The sequence below is a fragment of the Botrytis porri genome, assembly GCF_014898465.1.
Source record: "Botrytis porri strain MUCL 3234 chromosome Unknown BPOR_014, whole genome shotgun sequence".
In the NCBI taxonomy this organism is placed as follows: Eukaryota; Fungi; Ascomycota; class Leotiomycetes; order Helotiales; family Sclerotiniaceae; genus Botrytis; species Botrytis porri.
This window is the reverse complement of record NW_024066088.1, coordinates 200,222-215,227: the sequence shown is the minus strand read 5'-3', so window position 1 is coordinate 215,227 and position 15,006 is coordinate 200,222. Positions and strand designations below refer to the sequence as shown.

The following is a 15,006-nucleotide window of genomic DNA, read 5'->3' as shown; positions in this document are numbered from 1 at the left end:
TAACTTTCTAATATATAAGAAATAATTATTGAAATTTTGGATTATAATTTTTACTTAATATTCAAATCAGAAAAAATGATTAAAATATTTTTTGCTATTTTTATAATTCAAAAAGAAAGCTTTAAAATTGAAATTTTCAGAATTATTAACTTATAATATTTTCTTCATATAAAATAAATAATTTTTATAAGATTTTTCTATTATTCTTTTTTCAAACTATGGTATTTTTATAAAATAAAATGATAAAAAATAATCGATAAATTTTTTAATATTATTTGATTAATTCTCAATAAAATTTTAGAGTTTTATTTAATTTCAATTATATTCAAAGAAAATAAAACAAGAGTTCAAAAGTTGAAAATATAATTATTCTTAGTGTAAAATTGTTTAGTGTATTGTAAGTAATGATTTAAACTCTTACTATATATAATAATATTGCTCAATGTATTATATAAGTAACTATATAATATAATATAAAATAATATAATATAATATAAAATAATATAATATAATACAATATAATATAACATGACATAATATAACACTTAATACCTCTCCAGTCTAAAATTCCTCGCCACCAATTGTAGAAAACGTGACTCAACAATAAGTAAAGTAACTATACAAAACAAATATCTCTCTTCTCACAAACCGCATACTATATCTAGATCAATATTTCACCAAGATTACCTACCCCCTATCAGCGAGATAGAAGAGGTAGTTGTTCGTCTATTCGTTAATATATTTATGGGTGTGAGATCCTCGATACCTTGACTAGCTGTTGGCGAGCTAGGGATATGATAGATGATGTTGTTATTGATACCATCAGGGTATAGCGAGGAAGAGAGGAGGATGTTTGCGAGTGATTGAATAACTGACTGACTGACTGACTGATTGACTGACTGACTAACTGACTGACTGACTGTGGTATTTAGGGATGAAGAGGAGCGAGGATGTGGTTGGCGGTGATGTTGTGGTTGTGGTTGGGAGGAGGGTTTGGGATAGATAGGTGGATAGATCGATCGATCAATGAAGAGAGAGACGGAAAGATAAACTGTCATGTTTTGATTTTTTGCTGTTGGGGTTGCAATAGTATGTTATATGTAAGAATGGAAAACGGAGCTTCTTCCTACCATTCTACAAAATCATAATAGGATGATCAATTATCTGATCGATTGAGAGAAATTGCAAGCACTGAGGTAAAAGTATCATTACGATGATTGCGTATCAGATTCAGATAAATTGACAATTTGACAATGCTCAGGAGATCAGATATGTATATTTTGTATTATTTGTATTGTTTGGTCTGATTATGGATAGCGGTACAGTAGTGATTTCAGATATTCAGATATTCCGATATTCAAAAAGAGAGAATGCATGCAAGCAAGCAAGTAAGCTTGCTTTCGCCAATGCGAATATGCCATATCTATCCACTGATCCTTAATCTCGTAGTATACAGTTTCTGCTGATTAAACGTTGTATACTATATACGAACACTGTATCCAGGGGTTTTGGATTTAAGAACCTTTCTATTTGCACATAGTTTGTTAGCTGGTGTTCTTTCCATTCTCTTATTTTACTCTTAACAAACAAACCAAACCCCCAAGCAACAAGAAAGGGGAAACTACAAAAAAAAACGAAGAAGAAAAAGAAAACTCACTCCACCCCTCTCATCCTCCATTCCAATAACCGGGCCTCTCTTCGCCCCCTCCGGAAACTCCACCTGCACCTTCTTCTTCGCATCTTTACTCTGTCCACTGGGCTTTTCATCCAATCCCACACTGCCACTCTCCCCCTTTACTCTCTCCTCCTTGCTCTTCTGCGACTGATCATGTTGCACATTGTGTTTCTCGGTCTGTCCATCCGTACCTGCGTTTTCAGAGGCGGGACGACCGGCCCAGGGAGTGCGATAGGCGGTACTGGTGGAGTAGGAACGGCGGCGGGAGAGAGCAGGATTGGTTTGTTGGGCGGAGGAGCCTTGGTTGCGGGATTTGCTGGGGCTGTGTCGGAAGAATTGGAGATGGAGACGTGGGTTGGGGGTTAGGTGACAGATGCGCGAGGCGGGGGAGGTGGAGAGCGCGGGGGACATGGTGGTTGTAGTGGTGGTTGAGAGTTGGAAATTAGAATTATGGAGTGGTTGATTGATTGATTGATTTGTGAATAAGTATCGCAAGTATGAACCAGCCAGATATGTAAATTTCTGTATCTCAGGAAAGTCTCAAGAAAGTGTGAAAGGAATACTCGAAAGGAATACTCGAATTAAATAGGTAGACGAAAAGAAACCCCAATCCCACAAACCCAGAATGCGAATGTGCGAGAACCATATACCTATCTAGCGAGGGCGAACAAGCTATTACATAGTAACCTTATAGCTTCCCACTTCCAGAGCTTACTTCAATAGTTCCCTATCGAACTTTCTCTAGCTTAACTATGTTGATCGTTCACTTGCGCATTGGCGGCAAACTTGGCACACGGTAATGGGATGGGATTGGAGGTGTTTCAATATGATGGATCGATCAATTTCAATCCATGTCGTCACAATTGGTTATCGAGATCTAGAATGCGGGGTATATGTTGTCGTGGAAATGTTCGCCTCCCTTTATCGGATGAACTACCTGGTAGCTATGTATGGTGGCTATGACGATTGTGAGTGAGTGAGTGAGTGAGTGATTGGTCAATTCGTGTTTGTGGTATGGGTTATGAATGCCTTAGGATCGGAGAATATCTCATTACTAAAAATATATCAGAAGTTTTAAGCGACCGTTTTCTAGTATGTATACCATACTACTTACTAGAGCTGAGAGTTTAAGTTAATATGTGCTGTTTCTTGATTTGTGTTGTGCTAGTAAATATCGTGGAAAGGTAGAAAAGATCAACTGGTGTTAACTCATTCGCTTATTGTTGAGATGATTACTGCAAAGGGAAATCAGCGGGTTATAGTCTCATGATAGCTATAATTTGACACATGTTCAACACGTAAACAAAAAGAATAAATTTTGTGTAACTTATGTCAACAACAAAATAACTCAAGTGATGAATCTCGAATATATGTAATTCTAGATTCGACCTCATAACGCTATTTGCTATGCTAAATCCTTCTTCCTAAAACGCCAGGCCCACAGTATCAGGATTATATTTGGGAATGAAGATTGTAAGCTTCTCATGCCCTGCCAACTCGGAAGGAGAGGATCTGGTGATTGTTAGTAAAGGTTCTTCAAACAGGCGTGAAAGGGCATTATACGCACATCATTATGACCAACAGAAACAATAGCATCTTCCGAAACTCTTACTCCACCGGCTCCTTCAACATAAGCCAAAGGAGCATCTCCCATAACCTTTCTCGCACACTCCGCGACTGTAGTATTTTTCTTAACCAATACACAGTCTCTGAATACCTTCTCACTTCCAGATCCACCACTTCCTGCTATTAAACTTCCTACGTTCCTTACAGGAAATACTGGTACCAAACCGAGTAACTCTGCTGCTCGAGAAAGTACTTGCACTACTCCCGTACTTCCAAATCTGTAAAGAACCATATCCTTTAAATTCTCAATTCTGTTTTTGAGCTTTTCATCCAGTTCTTTCAGACCTCCTCCAGTTTCGTCACCATCAGCAATTAAATCCTCCCTCGTATCCACAAACTCACTTCCCTCCGTATACTTCACAAAGCCTTGTTTAGCCAATCTCCTCAAGAAAACCTCCGAAACGGCACTACATAGTACTATACTCTTTGGATCCTGCATCTTTGCAATCTTGCTTATGTTCTTATCCGCATCCGCATGATCAATCTTATTGAGCGCAATGACCGTTGGGAATTTTTCATCCGTAAAAGCATTCACCACCAAATCAATCGTTTCATCAGACCAATGTTCCAATGGCTCCTTTAATGCCAACTTATCCAACGTCCGCGCAACCACCACACTTGTACTTCCATATCCAGAAAATTGTCCCTGTAATGTCTCAACAGCTGTCGCTTTCACAGCTACATGTCTCCGTTTTATCGATCCCCATTTTTGCATCAAGTTTCCTCGAATCCATGCTACTATCTCCGAACGTAACCACACAATATCATAACTAGGATCATAGCCTCTCGTTGCTTTTCCTTCCGCATCAGTTGTACCACTTACGTCTACGACATGAATGAGTGCATCTGCATGACGTAAATCATCAAGAAACTTATTTCCGAGACCTTTTCCTTCGTGCGCGCCAGGGACGAGACCAGCTACATCGAGGAGTTCGATGGGAACAGAGCGACGACCGTTGATACAGGAGCCGTAGTTGGGTTTACAACGTGATTGAAGGTTATAGCGAGCGCAGGCGCAGTCGATTTGAAGATATCCGATTGCGCGTTGAGGATCGATGGTTGTGAATCTGGAAGTGGCTCAGTATTTTGTCTTTCTCTCTCTGCTCTTGTGCGGGTTCTCTAGTTTCTTGTACGAAATGGTGGGTATTTGCGCATATAGTTAATAGAGTGAGTGCTTACGGAAAATTGCCTACATGAGAGAAAATGTAAGTAAATGGAGGGGTAGTTTTGGGTCGAAAGCAATGATATGGGGGAATATTTACGTACCCACTTTGGAGGTAGCATCTGTAAGACTGTTAAGTGTTGTACTTTTCCCTGAAGAGGGTTTGCCTACGAGGCCGATGAGGGGATCTCGTGGCATATCGTGTGGTGGTTATGAGATGGATTGAAGAAGATGGTCTTTGGACGTGCATAAACATAAAATTTGTGTATGGATGCGCTGAGCTTGCTCGGCATGGTGGGGTTGATACCTGAGGCATGATGAAGAGGTCAATCATCTTCTGATTCGACTTATATCAAGGTCATCGTCACTGGGAAGCTCTCGAATTTGTATATTGTTGCTATCTAGAATTTAATCCTTATCATTATTGAGTTGTATGCTAGGTAGCTCTGATAAAGTTGTACGGTTTCCAAAGAAATCTCTTGTTCTTCTCATAGAAGCACGCTCATTGTGTATTGCCATCTTCACTCGATAGAATAGATTGATATTTCCTGACCATGTTTTCACCCATACCTAATCCAGCATCGGGAAATGATGTGTGCTTACACCTTTTCAGCCCCAAATGGATACATAGCAGTTGTCTCATACGAAATTGTACCTACTCAGATCAAGAAATATAGCTCCTTCTTCACTTGAATTGTGCAGTACATTTAGGTTAGTCATGAGCTTCTCAATGCACTCGCTCATAAGCTAGACGGTCGAGATTCTTCTAGAACAGTATGTAACGATATGATCTTAAAGGGGTTACTTCGACTACGTGTAAGCACAGTCAAGCTACGATGAATCTCCTCACAAACCTATTATGTATGATCTTTCGTGCTAATACCGTGACACCGTTTGTACTAATACTCAGCCACATACCAGGGCCGTGTATTTATTATTGCTGCTTTTTTTGCAAGCGAAAACATCTAGAAAACTCAAGTATTATAAACTATTGTTATGATATATTCTTTGTTTAGATACATAATACTATATAGATTTTATAGCAAATGATACGCAATTCAATATACTCAAAGCAGAATTAAGAGATATAATAAGCAGTTGATTGATTTATTATTCAATTATCAAATAAGAATAACTTAAGATCTTTTGATTGGTATTTTTATTGTGAGTGCACAGACCCGGCATTCAATAAAAACAAGCCCTGTGTAGCAGATCAAATAAACCAAGCTTTCGAAATGCAGGATCTAGAGTCTAGACATCGCTTTGACTCGTGTAGCCTTATACGGCACCAATACGCACCAGTACGCACCAATACGCGTTTACCAAAGAAATACTAGGGATCCCTTCTTTGCAGTACAAAGTACACAACCCAACCTCGTCATTTCATAGTGGCTTTGAGTTTGAATTTGAAAGAAAAAAAAATCGGGATTCGGAATGTCGAGATAATCAACTGGAAGAAATGATTGATCACAAGATGAAGTTGACAGCCAAAAAGAATTCCGAATGTTCCATTCCATGTATATAGATATCCTTTGCCGTGTATGTGGCTTAGCAAAGTGTACAGAGATTACCTAGAGAGAGACGAATAAGATACTGGATTTACAATCACATGAAGCTGGAGCTGGAGTTACCTATCCCCCGAATAGCCACAGCTCAGCCACAGTGCCACACCTGAAGGTCCCCGCAGCAGAAAAAGAACCCAATCGGGATGCATGCGGCACTGAGAACCGTCAATTTCCGACACTCCCGGCAATTACCATGATTGCTACTTCGCATGTGCCACTCATTCATTTTTATTGTTGAATCGTCGTAAAATTTATGAGGACCATACGAACGAGGAGAATCTATTTGTTGAACACCAGAATTTTAATCTCATGCAGGTTCCTCCATGTGCATTTATCATGCTTCAGATGCAATTATTTCCATAGGTGAGATTGGCTGACGGGTGTTTTAATTTCCCTTGGAAGATCAAAAAACATGATGGCTGAAGCAAGTGAAGGGAGCAATGGGAAAAGATAAAAGATGTTATGTATGACGTAATTTGGTTTGACAATTTGCTGGTCAGTGGTCACAGTGGTTGGCCTTCCAAATAGAATTTCTTGGTTGGGCCACCACACTTCACCACAATTCAGAGGGATCTAATCTATTTTCAGCCATGATATCGTAGTGCCAACTCTTTTCCTGCTGGTTAATAATAATAAGAGGTGAAATAAGGTAAATTAGTGACGTTGTACCTCCGACTCAAGCAAAATCGGGAAATCGTACCATTCACGTTCCACACCTCCCAAGCCCAAAGCTCTTCTCAGTGCTCATACATAAAGGTCCACTTTCCCTCTGCTTAGCCACTTCCTTTTGCAAACATACATTCCAATCCTCTCTTCATCAAACATCGAACATCGAACGTCAAGACAAAGAAGAATAAGAACTCTGCGCTTTTAAGACACTCGTCAATCAATCAACAAGACTCATCAAACCACCCTTTTACCAACCAAATCCAACATCATGCCTTTCACAGCAAGGTAAGAATCATTCTCTATCCCAATCACTTGAGACTCTGTCGCGCGGCAGTCTGATCAATCACATCAACGAGTATCGATTACTGACATTCCACAATAGCGATATCTGCAAGATCATTCTCGCCGTCATCTTACCACCTCTTGGTGTATTCCTTGAGAGAGGTTGCGGTGCCGATTTGCTCATCAACAGTAAGACTATCCATATATTACTACTTGCAGACGATCAAAATACTGACATGCTACATAGTCCTGCTCACCATCCTTGGATATATCCCCGGTATCATTCACGCTCTATACATCATTCTAAAGTATTAAGCTTCTCATGACAACGACTTTCTTCAAACTCAAAAATAAACGATATACCCCTACTCGACTTCGATCATACGATACCTCAAGCATCTTCCCACCTCTTTCACATCTTCTCGAAATCAGGTCTGACCAATACGGTTCGTACTCAGACATGTTAATGAACAACCAACCTCTTGGCATCGGAAGAGTCGGCTGCTGAATATTTCTCGGCTTGAAATTATGATGGCTTGGGAGTTGGAGACATAAACATGCATGGGCATGGGTCATTTGGGACGATTATGATTTTCTGATTAATACTCTTTTCTTGCGCATTTCATACATGGGGTTTTCATGGAATGGTTTTTCTCGTTTGGTTTTTTGGCAGCATGTCTACGGACCTGCGGTGCAATATGGGTCTTTAGGGGGGGGGGGGATTGTACAGAGAGATGGATCAATGGATAATATAATGAATGATTACAATCTGATTACAGAATATGAAACGTTTGGAAATATGCATGTCGTGATTAATGCTGTGTTGTCAACTTTTCAATACAATAATCATGTACCCGTTGACCGATTGAGGCATACTAAGGTGCATTGAATGCTCTATATTACTCTCACCGACATGAAAGTTGCAGTAGCCAAGCCGTTTTGGAAAATGGAAGCCTCCCGCTCTTGGAGAGATCGACTTCATGAATACCAACTCAATACCTGGCTGGTCCTGCATGATGAACAATAATAAATGCCGAACCTGAGTAAACGAAACTATTGAAGCTTTCGTTCCCCACTTTCAGCCCTTCCATTTACATGCCTTGTAACTAAGGCACAAAATGATAAGAGCTCGGAAACACGTGGGAGAAGTCAGCTCCATATTACATAATCAATAAGCGACTGAAATTCTTGGCGGCCCACACAGAAAATTTGAGATTTTCGAAGCCTTTACTTCAATCATCATCAACTCTCAACTCGGCGTAGGATAACCATTTCTTTGCGACCTCACGAATATCAGTCAAAATGCCTGCCAAAGTACGTCCATGAATAAGAAACCGCTTTGCTGTTGGCCCGCTCTACTGCAGAGTTATGGCGTGATACAGTAGGCTAACTTATTTTCTCTCACATAGGCCGGAAACAAGAAGGGACCCGTCGTCAAGCGCAAGTTTGTCATCGACTGCAAGCAACCTGCCAACGACAAGATCTTCGATACCGCTGCCTTCGAGAAGTTCCTCCAAGACAACCTTAAGGTCGATGGATTGAAGAGCAACTTGGGTGACAAGGTCTCTATCGTTAAGGAGGGAGAGAGCATCAAGATCGAGACCTCTGTCAACTCTGGTCACTACCTCAAGTACTTGTAAGTTTTCCCTATGAAACTTCTGTTTGAATCTCTATTGGGTTGAGAATATATGCTAACACATGGCGATCATAGGACCAAGAAGTTCCTCAAGAAGAACCAATTGAGAGATTGGCTCCGTGTTGTTTCCACCTCCAAGGGCATTTACGAATTGAGATTCTTCAACGTTGTTGGTGATGATGCTGAGGAGGATGATGAATAGATGGTTACATTTAACATCTAGGATTGATCAATGATACCCATGATGGACTGGACTACGGACTGACTAGACGATCGTGAGGAGGGTTGGGATCTAGCAGTGGTAGAAATGATCAATGCTATATTACTGCTCTCTCAATTTGTTTGACTTTGGTTATTGATGTGTGATGTGAAGTTATGAATTTGCAGGTCGATTTTGGGTTTACATGCGCAGTTTCGAAGATCTACAATAATATGGGGTTTTTTCTTTCGCGATATTCATTTCAACATCCCCTTCTACTCCATGGAAAGTTCCAGTGTATAATACACGACGAACTGAAGATGAGGCATAACGCAAGTAACATACACAAAGATGCCTTTCTGGCTGTTAGGAAGAATTCTCATTAAGCAAGAAGGAAGAAAGCCATATCCTTCTCTAATCCGGATTCCATGCCTATCAAACATTCTCATATGCCACAAAGCGGGTTTGTAAGAGAAGGAGAGTCCTTATTCGTTGGCACAACCAGAGCTATTGAAACGCTTGTTTATGTGGGATATACGAGTAGTGGGAATATATACCATAGTATGTAGTAAGCATTTGAATTCTGCAGTCAAGTAAAACGGGGCATTGTTGTCTTTGTGTTCCACACAACTTACTTTCTCTCAGATGAAACGTCAAATACGTGGGTACCTAGGCCGACTCTTCCTTCTGCTGCACTTGGAGTTGGTCTGAGTGACACATTACGATTACGTCATTACAGGACGGACGAGATAGGTGAAGATTTTGGCTCTGCTTTGGTTCACATGTCGTTGGGACGGACTGGCATGGATGCTCACTTGCAAGCATCAATCTTGGCGTTTATAGATCGCAAAAAAGGGGAAATATTAGTCGGATGATAAAGTTACTTGGCTGAAATTTTCTAAATCTGTTGGTGAAAACTTGATGACATTGTAATTTTCCCGTCTTTGATAGCGAGACATGTGAACAAGGGAAGGATATTGCGCTTATTCGCATTCAAGCGCATCCCGAGCGTGGGTTAGATATTCTGGTAGGCATAATAGTCTTTTGTCTGTTGATTTATCTTTGTGAGAGATTTGGATTGCTACTAAGATAGGTTGATGGATGCTCGTTACTTTTTGGTGCTCTCAGACAACGGATGCATGAGACGTTTTTTAGCATTCCACCCTAGCTTCAGTTTTGCAAGTTAGTTGAAAACTTGCAATTTATCAATGAGCTGTCTTATGCTTCGGGCAATGTAGCAGAGTCGTGGAACGAGACGTCGATCACATATTCTAGCACAAGCGTGCAAGTGGGGTAAACATACAAGCATACAAGATGTTTGAGTGCAGAAGACTTTGGACGGGCGAGTGCTGCGCTGTCAATCTCAGTATTGGAGGACTTGAAGTTCTTGCGTTTGGAAATTCGCTATCAAATGGAGCTTGGAGAGTGAGTTCAAGGAGCTGAGTTTGCAGCTACTCCTGACCACAGGATTTTGAATGGTGTTGTGAGAAAATGTGAAAATAACGCGTCCGCAATTTGAGTAGTTAGTTTTCCATAGAGAAACGGCTGTATCTTCCCCTCTCATGCTTGAATACTAATATCATATTTACGGTAGGACCCACATCTTAATCATGCCTTAGATTTGTATAAAAATCCTTTCAATTTTCGTAACAATGTATTAATGACACTTATGTGTAGTGTTAGGCCCCGAGCTACATCATGATATGCATACGAAAGACAGTTTATACTAGTGATTTTAGAAGCTATAACTTTGTTTGCTGCTTTGGGTGAAGAGGAAGGCTATGGAAGGCTATTGTAGGTGAACAGCGTGATGAGCTGGCGTTTGACAAGACAAGCGTGTGATGAATTTGGATGATTTCGATACACTCCCGCGAACTCGAAAGACTAGTCAAATGTATGGTTGATGTTACCATATGTAGGACACCTTCGTCTCGGAGGTAGAATGAGAAGTCCTAGATGTACATTGATTGAGCGTCTACAGAGGAGCCAGCTCTGTAACTTTTACGCTTGCTTGACTCTCATCAAATGCAATGCTGTGCGCTAGCGTCTGCCTTGCACGTGTGAGTAAATGGGGATAGCTTTAAGAAATATAAGACTCTTGGGGTGTAGTGGAGATCAGGGTCGTGCCATGAATGGAATGTGTATTATGGCGAAAGGGAAACAGGTTTGTATAGTACAAGATCAAGGGGCTAGAAATAGAGTCAAAGGTCTAAGAATTCATGGAGGTTCAGAATATCAAAGCATGTCCTGTTTCCAATTGGAAATTGTGATGTTGGTTGATTGTTCATGTTGATATTTCGGTTTTTGTTTCGATGTTTGAATATCAACATTCTGTCCTGGTGATCGATGGCGGCCTCTGAATGTATATTTCGGCTTTCTTGGTTCAAATCTTTTGCTCAAACAGTCAAGGCGTAGAATTGTGTGCTATAGACGAGGGACTTGATGGGTCCGATGCAACAGGGGGACAGTTGGAGAGGAATTCAGGGTGTTGTTTCTAGTGTTGATATAGGGAGCCGAGGATAGGAGCCAGGGAGTGAAAAGTAGAAAGAATCATTGGTCAGCATGAGATGCCTGTATTTACTCGGCCGTTTAGAATTTACCGTATCTAGACACCTGAAGAAGCCCAGGTAGGTAAGCCGTAATTCAGTACCGGAGGACTTTTCATACCTAAAAAAATGACAATTTCTAGAAATTCTCAACAGTATGAGTACACTAGCTAAGAAACTCAACTAGAAGGTTCTCTTCCGACACTCCACAACTCTCGAACTGATTGAATCAGAGCTCCAATGAAAATATCTTAATCAAGACCTACGATTTCGAGAACTAGACCATTGAAAATAGGGCGAGACCGTCTTGTTGGCTCGGTGTGCCTTGAACATTCTAAACCCCCAGGGAAAAAGTTGCTGGGAATGCCGGACATTCACGGCATATCGCCTTTGGAACAATATGATCATCTTCGCTCACGAAGTTTCTGTCCACGTAGATACAATGCCAGTTTAGCATCCTCGAGATTTGAATAGGTGATCGGTTCTTTTGTACAAAGCAACAATGTTCCTGTGATGTGCGATGACAGCGCAGCCGAGAGAATATAATTTCTGAGGTGGAATTAACCACTAGTGAAACCTGTCGACAGCGCATTTTTTCCCTCCCCACTGATATGGAATATGGGTTTTAATATAAGTCTAGCTGAAAGATAGTGCGGGGTTTTATTTGATACTGTGAATCTCGCTGTTTGATTTGCGATTGAATTATTAGAGTATCTCACTCTGAATGGAAAAACGAGCACATCAAACCCGTCAAAATCGAGACTTTCTTTCAAATATTATTATTTCAAAATTGAATAATGAATTAAATAAATGTTATAATATAAATCAAATAGAAATGTGTTATGATTTTCTAAGTTTTTTGATAATATATTTCAATTTGAAATCAGAAGTATTAATTATTGATTTGAAAGATATTTTCAAAATAGTATTATCTTTTTAGTTTGCTCATTAAATCATTCAGAGTAAGGATATTTATTGAGGTAATTATTAACCCTGTCCTGTTTCTTCTTCTTTCGAATACTACTCTAAACTATTCGTTAGAGCCCTCTATAGTAGACCATTAAGACAACTTCGAACATATTATATATAACATCCTTATTTCCTATATAATCTTCCTATTCAATATTTAAAAACTTACTATTCAAACTATTAAAATAATTTCAAACATTTGATATATATTATTCTTATTTTGTAATATAATTAATATAATTATATACTTTATAAATTAAAATTTCGATTTTTATAATAAAAAGTTCTAAAAAATGATTTATATTCTATTTTAATTAGTTTTTTAAAACAAAGTATTATAAAAGAAATTTATTATTATTATTTAATAATTATTATAATATTTATAAAAATTCAATAGTTATATTACATAGTTCTTGTATATAGTGATATGATCTAAATTTTATTTATATACTTTTATATACCTTAAATGCTTTAATATTATAACACTTTGTCATAGAAGAATTACGAGAGCAGGGTATAATTTATTCTTAACATCTACAACTATAGAATCGAGAGTAAAGCGCTTGTAAAGCGCACCTATATACTAGCTATATATACGTAAGCGATCGTAGTTGTAATTGAGGCCGATCCGTAACAAATATATCTTCAATTTTACTAATTCAAATATTAAATAAGTCTTTAATAGGATGAGCTGTAATGTAAGTTCTAAAATGCTTAGAGAAATAATAAGAGGAATATTAATGATATAAATTTTTTTTTTAATATTGAAAAGCTAAAGATATTATATTTAGAAATCATAATATTTATATTTGAATTAAGTTGATATAAGAATAGATTCAAATATTTGAGATTAAGAATGCTGTATATTGAATTAAAAGATTCATATAAAATGTATGGATTTTTAAATATTGAATAAGAAGATTATATAGGAGATAAGAATGTTAATTTATGATATGTTCGAAGTTGTCTTAACAGGCCGCCATAGGTATTATGTTGAAGCACTTGAGACACAATGTCCGCATACTAGATAGGCTGCGCAACGAATACCCGCAGAGCGAATAATAACCTTAATAGATAATCCGTGGATAATCCGTTTATGATGTGAATAATTCAGAAACTAGACAAATAACCTGTAAGGCGAGTACAAATTACTTGTAAATACCCATCTATCTATATATTATATAATTATTCATAATCTTTTATAATATTAATATAATTTTATAATTAATATAAAAATTAATATAAATCTAAGCTTGGATCACTTTTGAGCTGGAAAATGATCTGAAAATAGCTTTATATTTTAAGTAAAAAAAGCAGAGATTTTCTGTTTTTTTTGAAGAATTTATATATTCACGAATTATTTATAAATAATTCGTAAATTATTCGTAAATAATCTATATATCCACGAATAATCCATTTATTCATAAATAGTTAAATAATTTACAGATAATCTACAGATTATTTATATAGAACAGGTAATTTTAAAGTCTTAATAGATAATCCATAGAATGAGTAAAACCTTTAATAAATAACCTGTAAAGCGAATTATCCGCAGATAATCCACAGGTACAGATAGTTTGTGCGCAGCCTAATACTAAAGCAAAGCTTCGGATCATCACCAGACAGCCACATGGCTGGAGTTTGTGCTACTTCAGATGTGCTCTCATTTCTAGAAAGATCTAACGAGCTAAAAGATCAAAATTCCCAGCGTTTGTCTTCAGTCCATCGATCAAAAAAACCCCGCACCAGCGTGTTCTTGAAAGTACAACGCTTGATGATGAGTTGGGATGCGTTATAGTTTCGTTTGCGAGCAAATTTTGATGGACTTCCAAGCGAATAATTTCAACCTCCACTATCACGGGATTCGATTAATTCCTCTTCTGCTCTGTACGAAACTAGTAAAAAGGTAATTTCTCTCGAGGATACTGGATCTACAGTGCGAGTCGAGCACAAAGACCTCGTGAGCGGCTTGATCTCATACACTACAGCTGACCTAGTACTTGGTGCCGACGGTCCGCACTCCACCGTCCGCACTACTTTCCTACCAACTGTAGATCGACGTTATGCAGGATATATAGCATGGAGAGGCGTTGTTGCAGAAGAAGAAGTCTCCGAAGAAACCCGCAAGACTTTCCAGAGAAACATTACATACTCCGTGTTCACTGGTGGTCATGCAATTGTGTTGGTATTTTCATTGCTATTGACGAGATCCTCAGCAGTGAAATAAAGCTTTTGCTAAATGAATCTGAATCTTTCAGATGTGACATTCCGGGGAAGCATGGCACCATAGATGAGGGTAAACGCCCTTTAAACTTCTGCTGGTACGCCAACGAGCAGGAAAGTAGATTCGAGGATGTCATGACTGATCGAGACGGCCGTAGACATTATACGTCTATCTCACTGGGAAGTTTGCGCGAGACAGTCTGGAGTAAGCAAAAAGAGCTCGGCAATAGTTCAATGAGCACGCCGTACAAAGAAGTCATCAACAAAATCGAGAAGCCTTTCATCCACGTAATCTCGGACTATTATTCACCAAAGGCATCATTTGCAAATGGAAATGTTCTTCTGATCGGTGATGCATTCACCTTGCTGCGACTACATATCGCATTTAGCACTAATCAGGCCGCTTATCACTGCATGATGGTGGAGAAGCTTATGAAAGGTGAAATTGACACAA

At 38.7% G+C, this 15,006-nt stretch overlaps 4 protein-coding genes across 4 annotated transcripts; 2 read left to right on the top strand and 2 right to left on the bottom strand.

Moving 5' to 3' along the window:
- Positions 1-1,514: 1,514 nt before the first annotated feature.
- On the bottom strand, positions 1,515-2,086 carry EAF01_009440 (uncharacterized protein; the record flags this gene model as incomplete). Its single annotated transcript, XM_038917696.1, has 2 exons — positions 1,515-1,526; positions 1,658-2,086. The coding sequence occupies 2 exons, from the start codon at positions 2,084-2,086 to the stop codon at positions 1,515-1,517; spliced, it is 441 nt and encodes a 146-aa protein (XP_038766505.1).
- Positions 2,087-3,157: 1,071 nt separating this feature from the next.
- Positions 3,158-4,661, bottom strand: EAF01_009439 (uncharacterized protein; the record flags this gene model as incomplete). Its single annotated transcript, XM_038917695.1, has 4 exons — positions 3,158-3,187; positions 3,243-4,368; positions 4,481-4,490; positions 4,568-4,661. The coding sequence occupies 4 exons, from the start codon at positions 4,659-4,661 to the stop codon at positions 3,158-3,160; spliced, it is 1,260 nt and encodes a 419-aa protein (XP_038766504.1).
- Positions 4,662-6,589: 1,928 nt separating this feature from the next.
- Positions 6,590-7,780, top strand: EAF01_009438 (uncharacterized protein). The gene is made up of 3 exons (XM_038917694.1): positions 6,590-6,982; positions 7,032-7,168; positions 7,227-7,780. The coding sequence occupies exons 1-3, from the start codon at positions 6,966-6,968 to the stop codon at positions 7,292-7,294; spliced, it is 222 nt and encodes a 73-aa protein (XP_038766503.1). The 5' UTR covers positions 6,590-6,965; the 3' UTR covers positions 7,295-7,780.
- A 384-nt stretch (positions 7,781-8,164) lies between these two features.
- EAF01_009437 (uncharacterized protein) lies at positions 8,165-8,952 on the top strand. The gene is made up of 3 exons (XM_038917693.1): positions 8,165-8,293; positions 8,389-8,615; positions 8,691-8,952. Exons 1-3 carry the CDS (start codon positions 8,282-8,284, stop codon positions 8,815-8,817), a joined length of 366 nt encoding a protein of 121 aa, XP_038766502.1. The 5' UTR covers positions 8,165-8,281; the 3' UTR covers positions 8,818-8,952.
- The last annotated feature ends 6,054 nt before the right edge of the window (positions 8,953-15,006 follow it).

Excerpts from the sequence above, each read along its gene's own strand:
- EAF01_009437 (XM_038917693.1), top strand. Across the intron at positions 8,616-8,690 it reads GGTCACTACCTCAAGTACTT|GACCAAGAAGTTCCTCAAGA; the intron begins GTAAGTTTTCCC and ends TGGCGATCATAG.
- EAF01_009438 (XM_038917694.1), top strand. Across the intron at positions 7,169-7,226 it reads TGCCGATTTGCTCATCAACA|TCCTGCTCACCATCCTTGGA; the intron begins GTAAGACTATCC and ends CATGCTACATAG.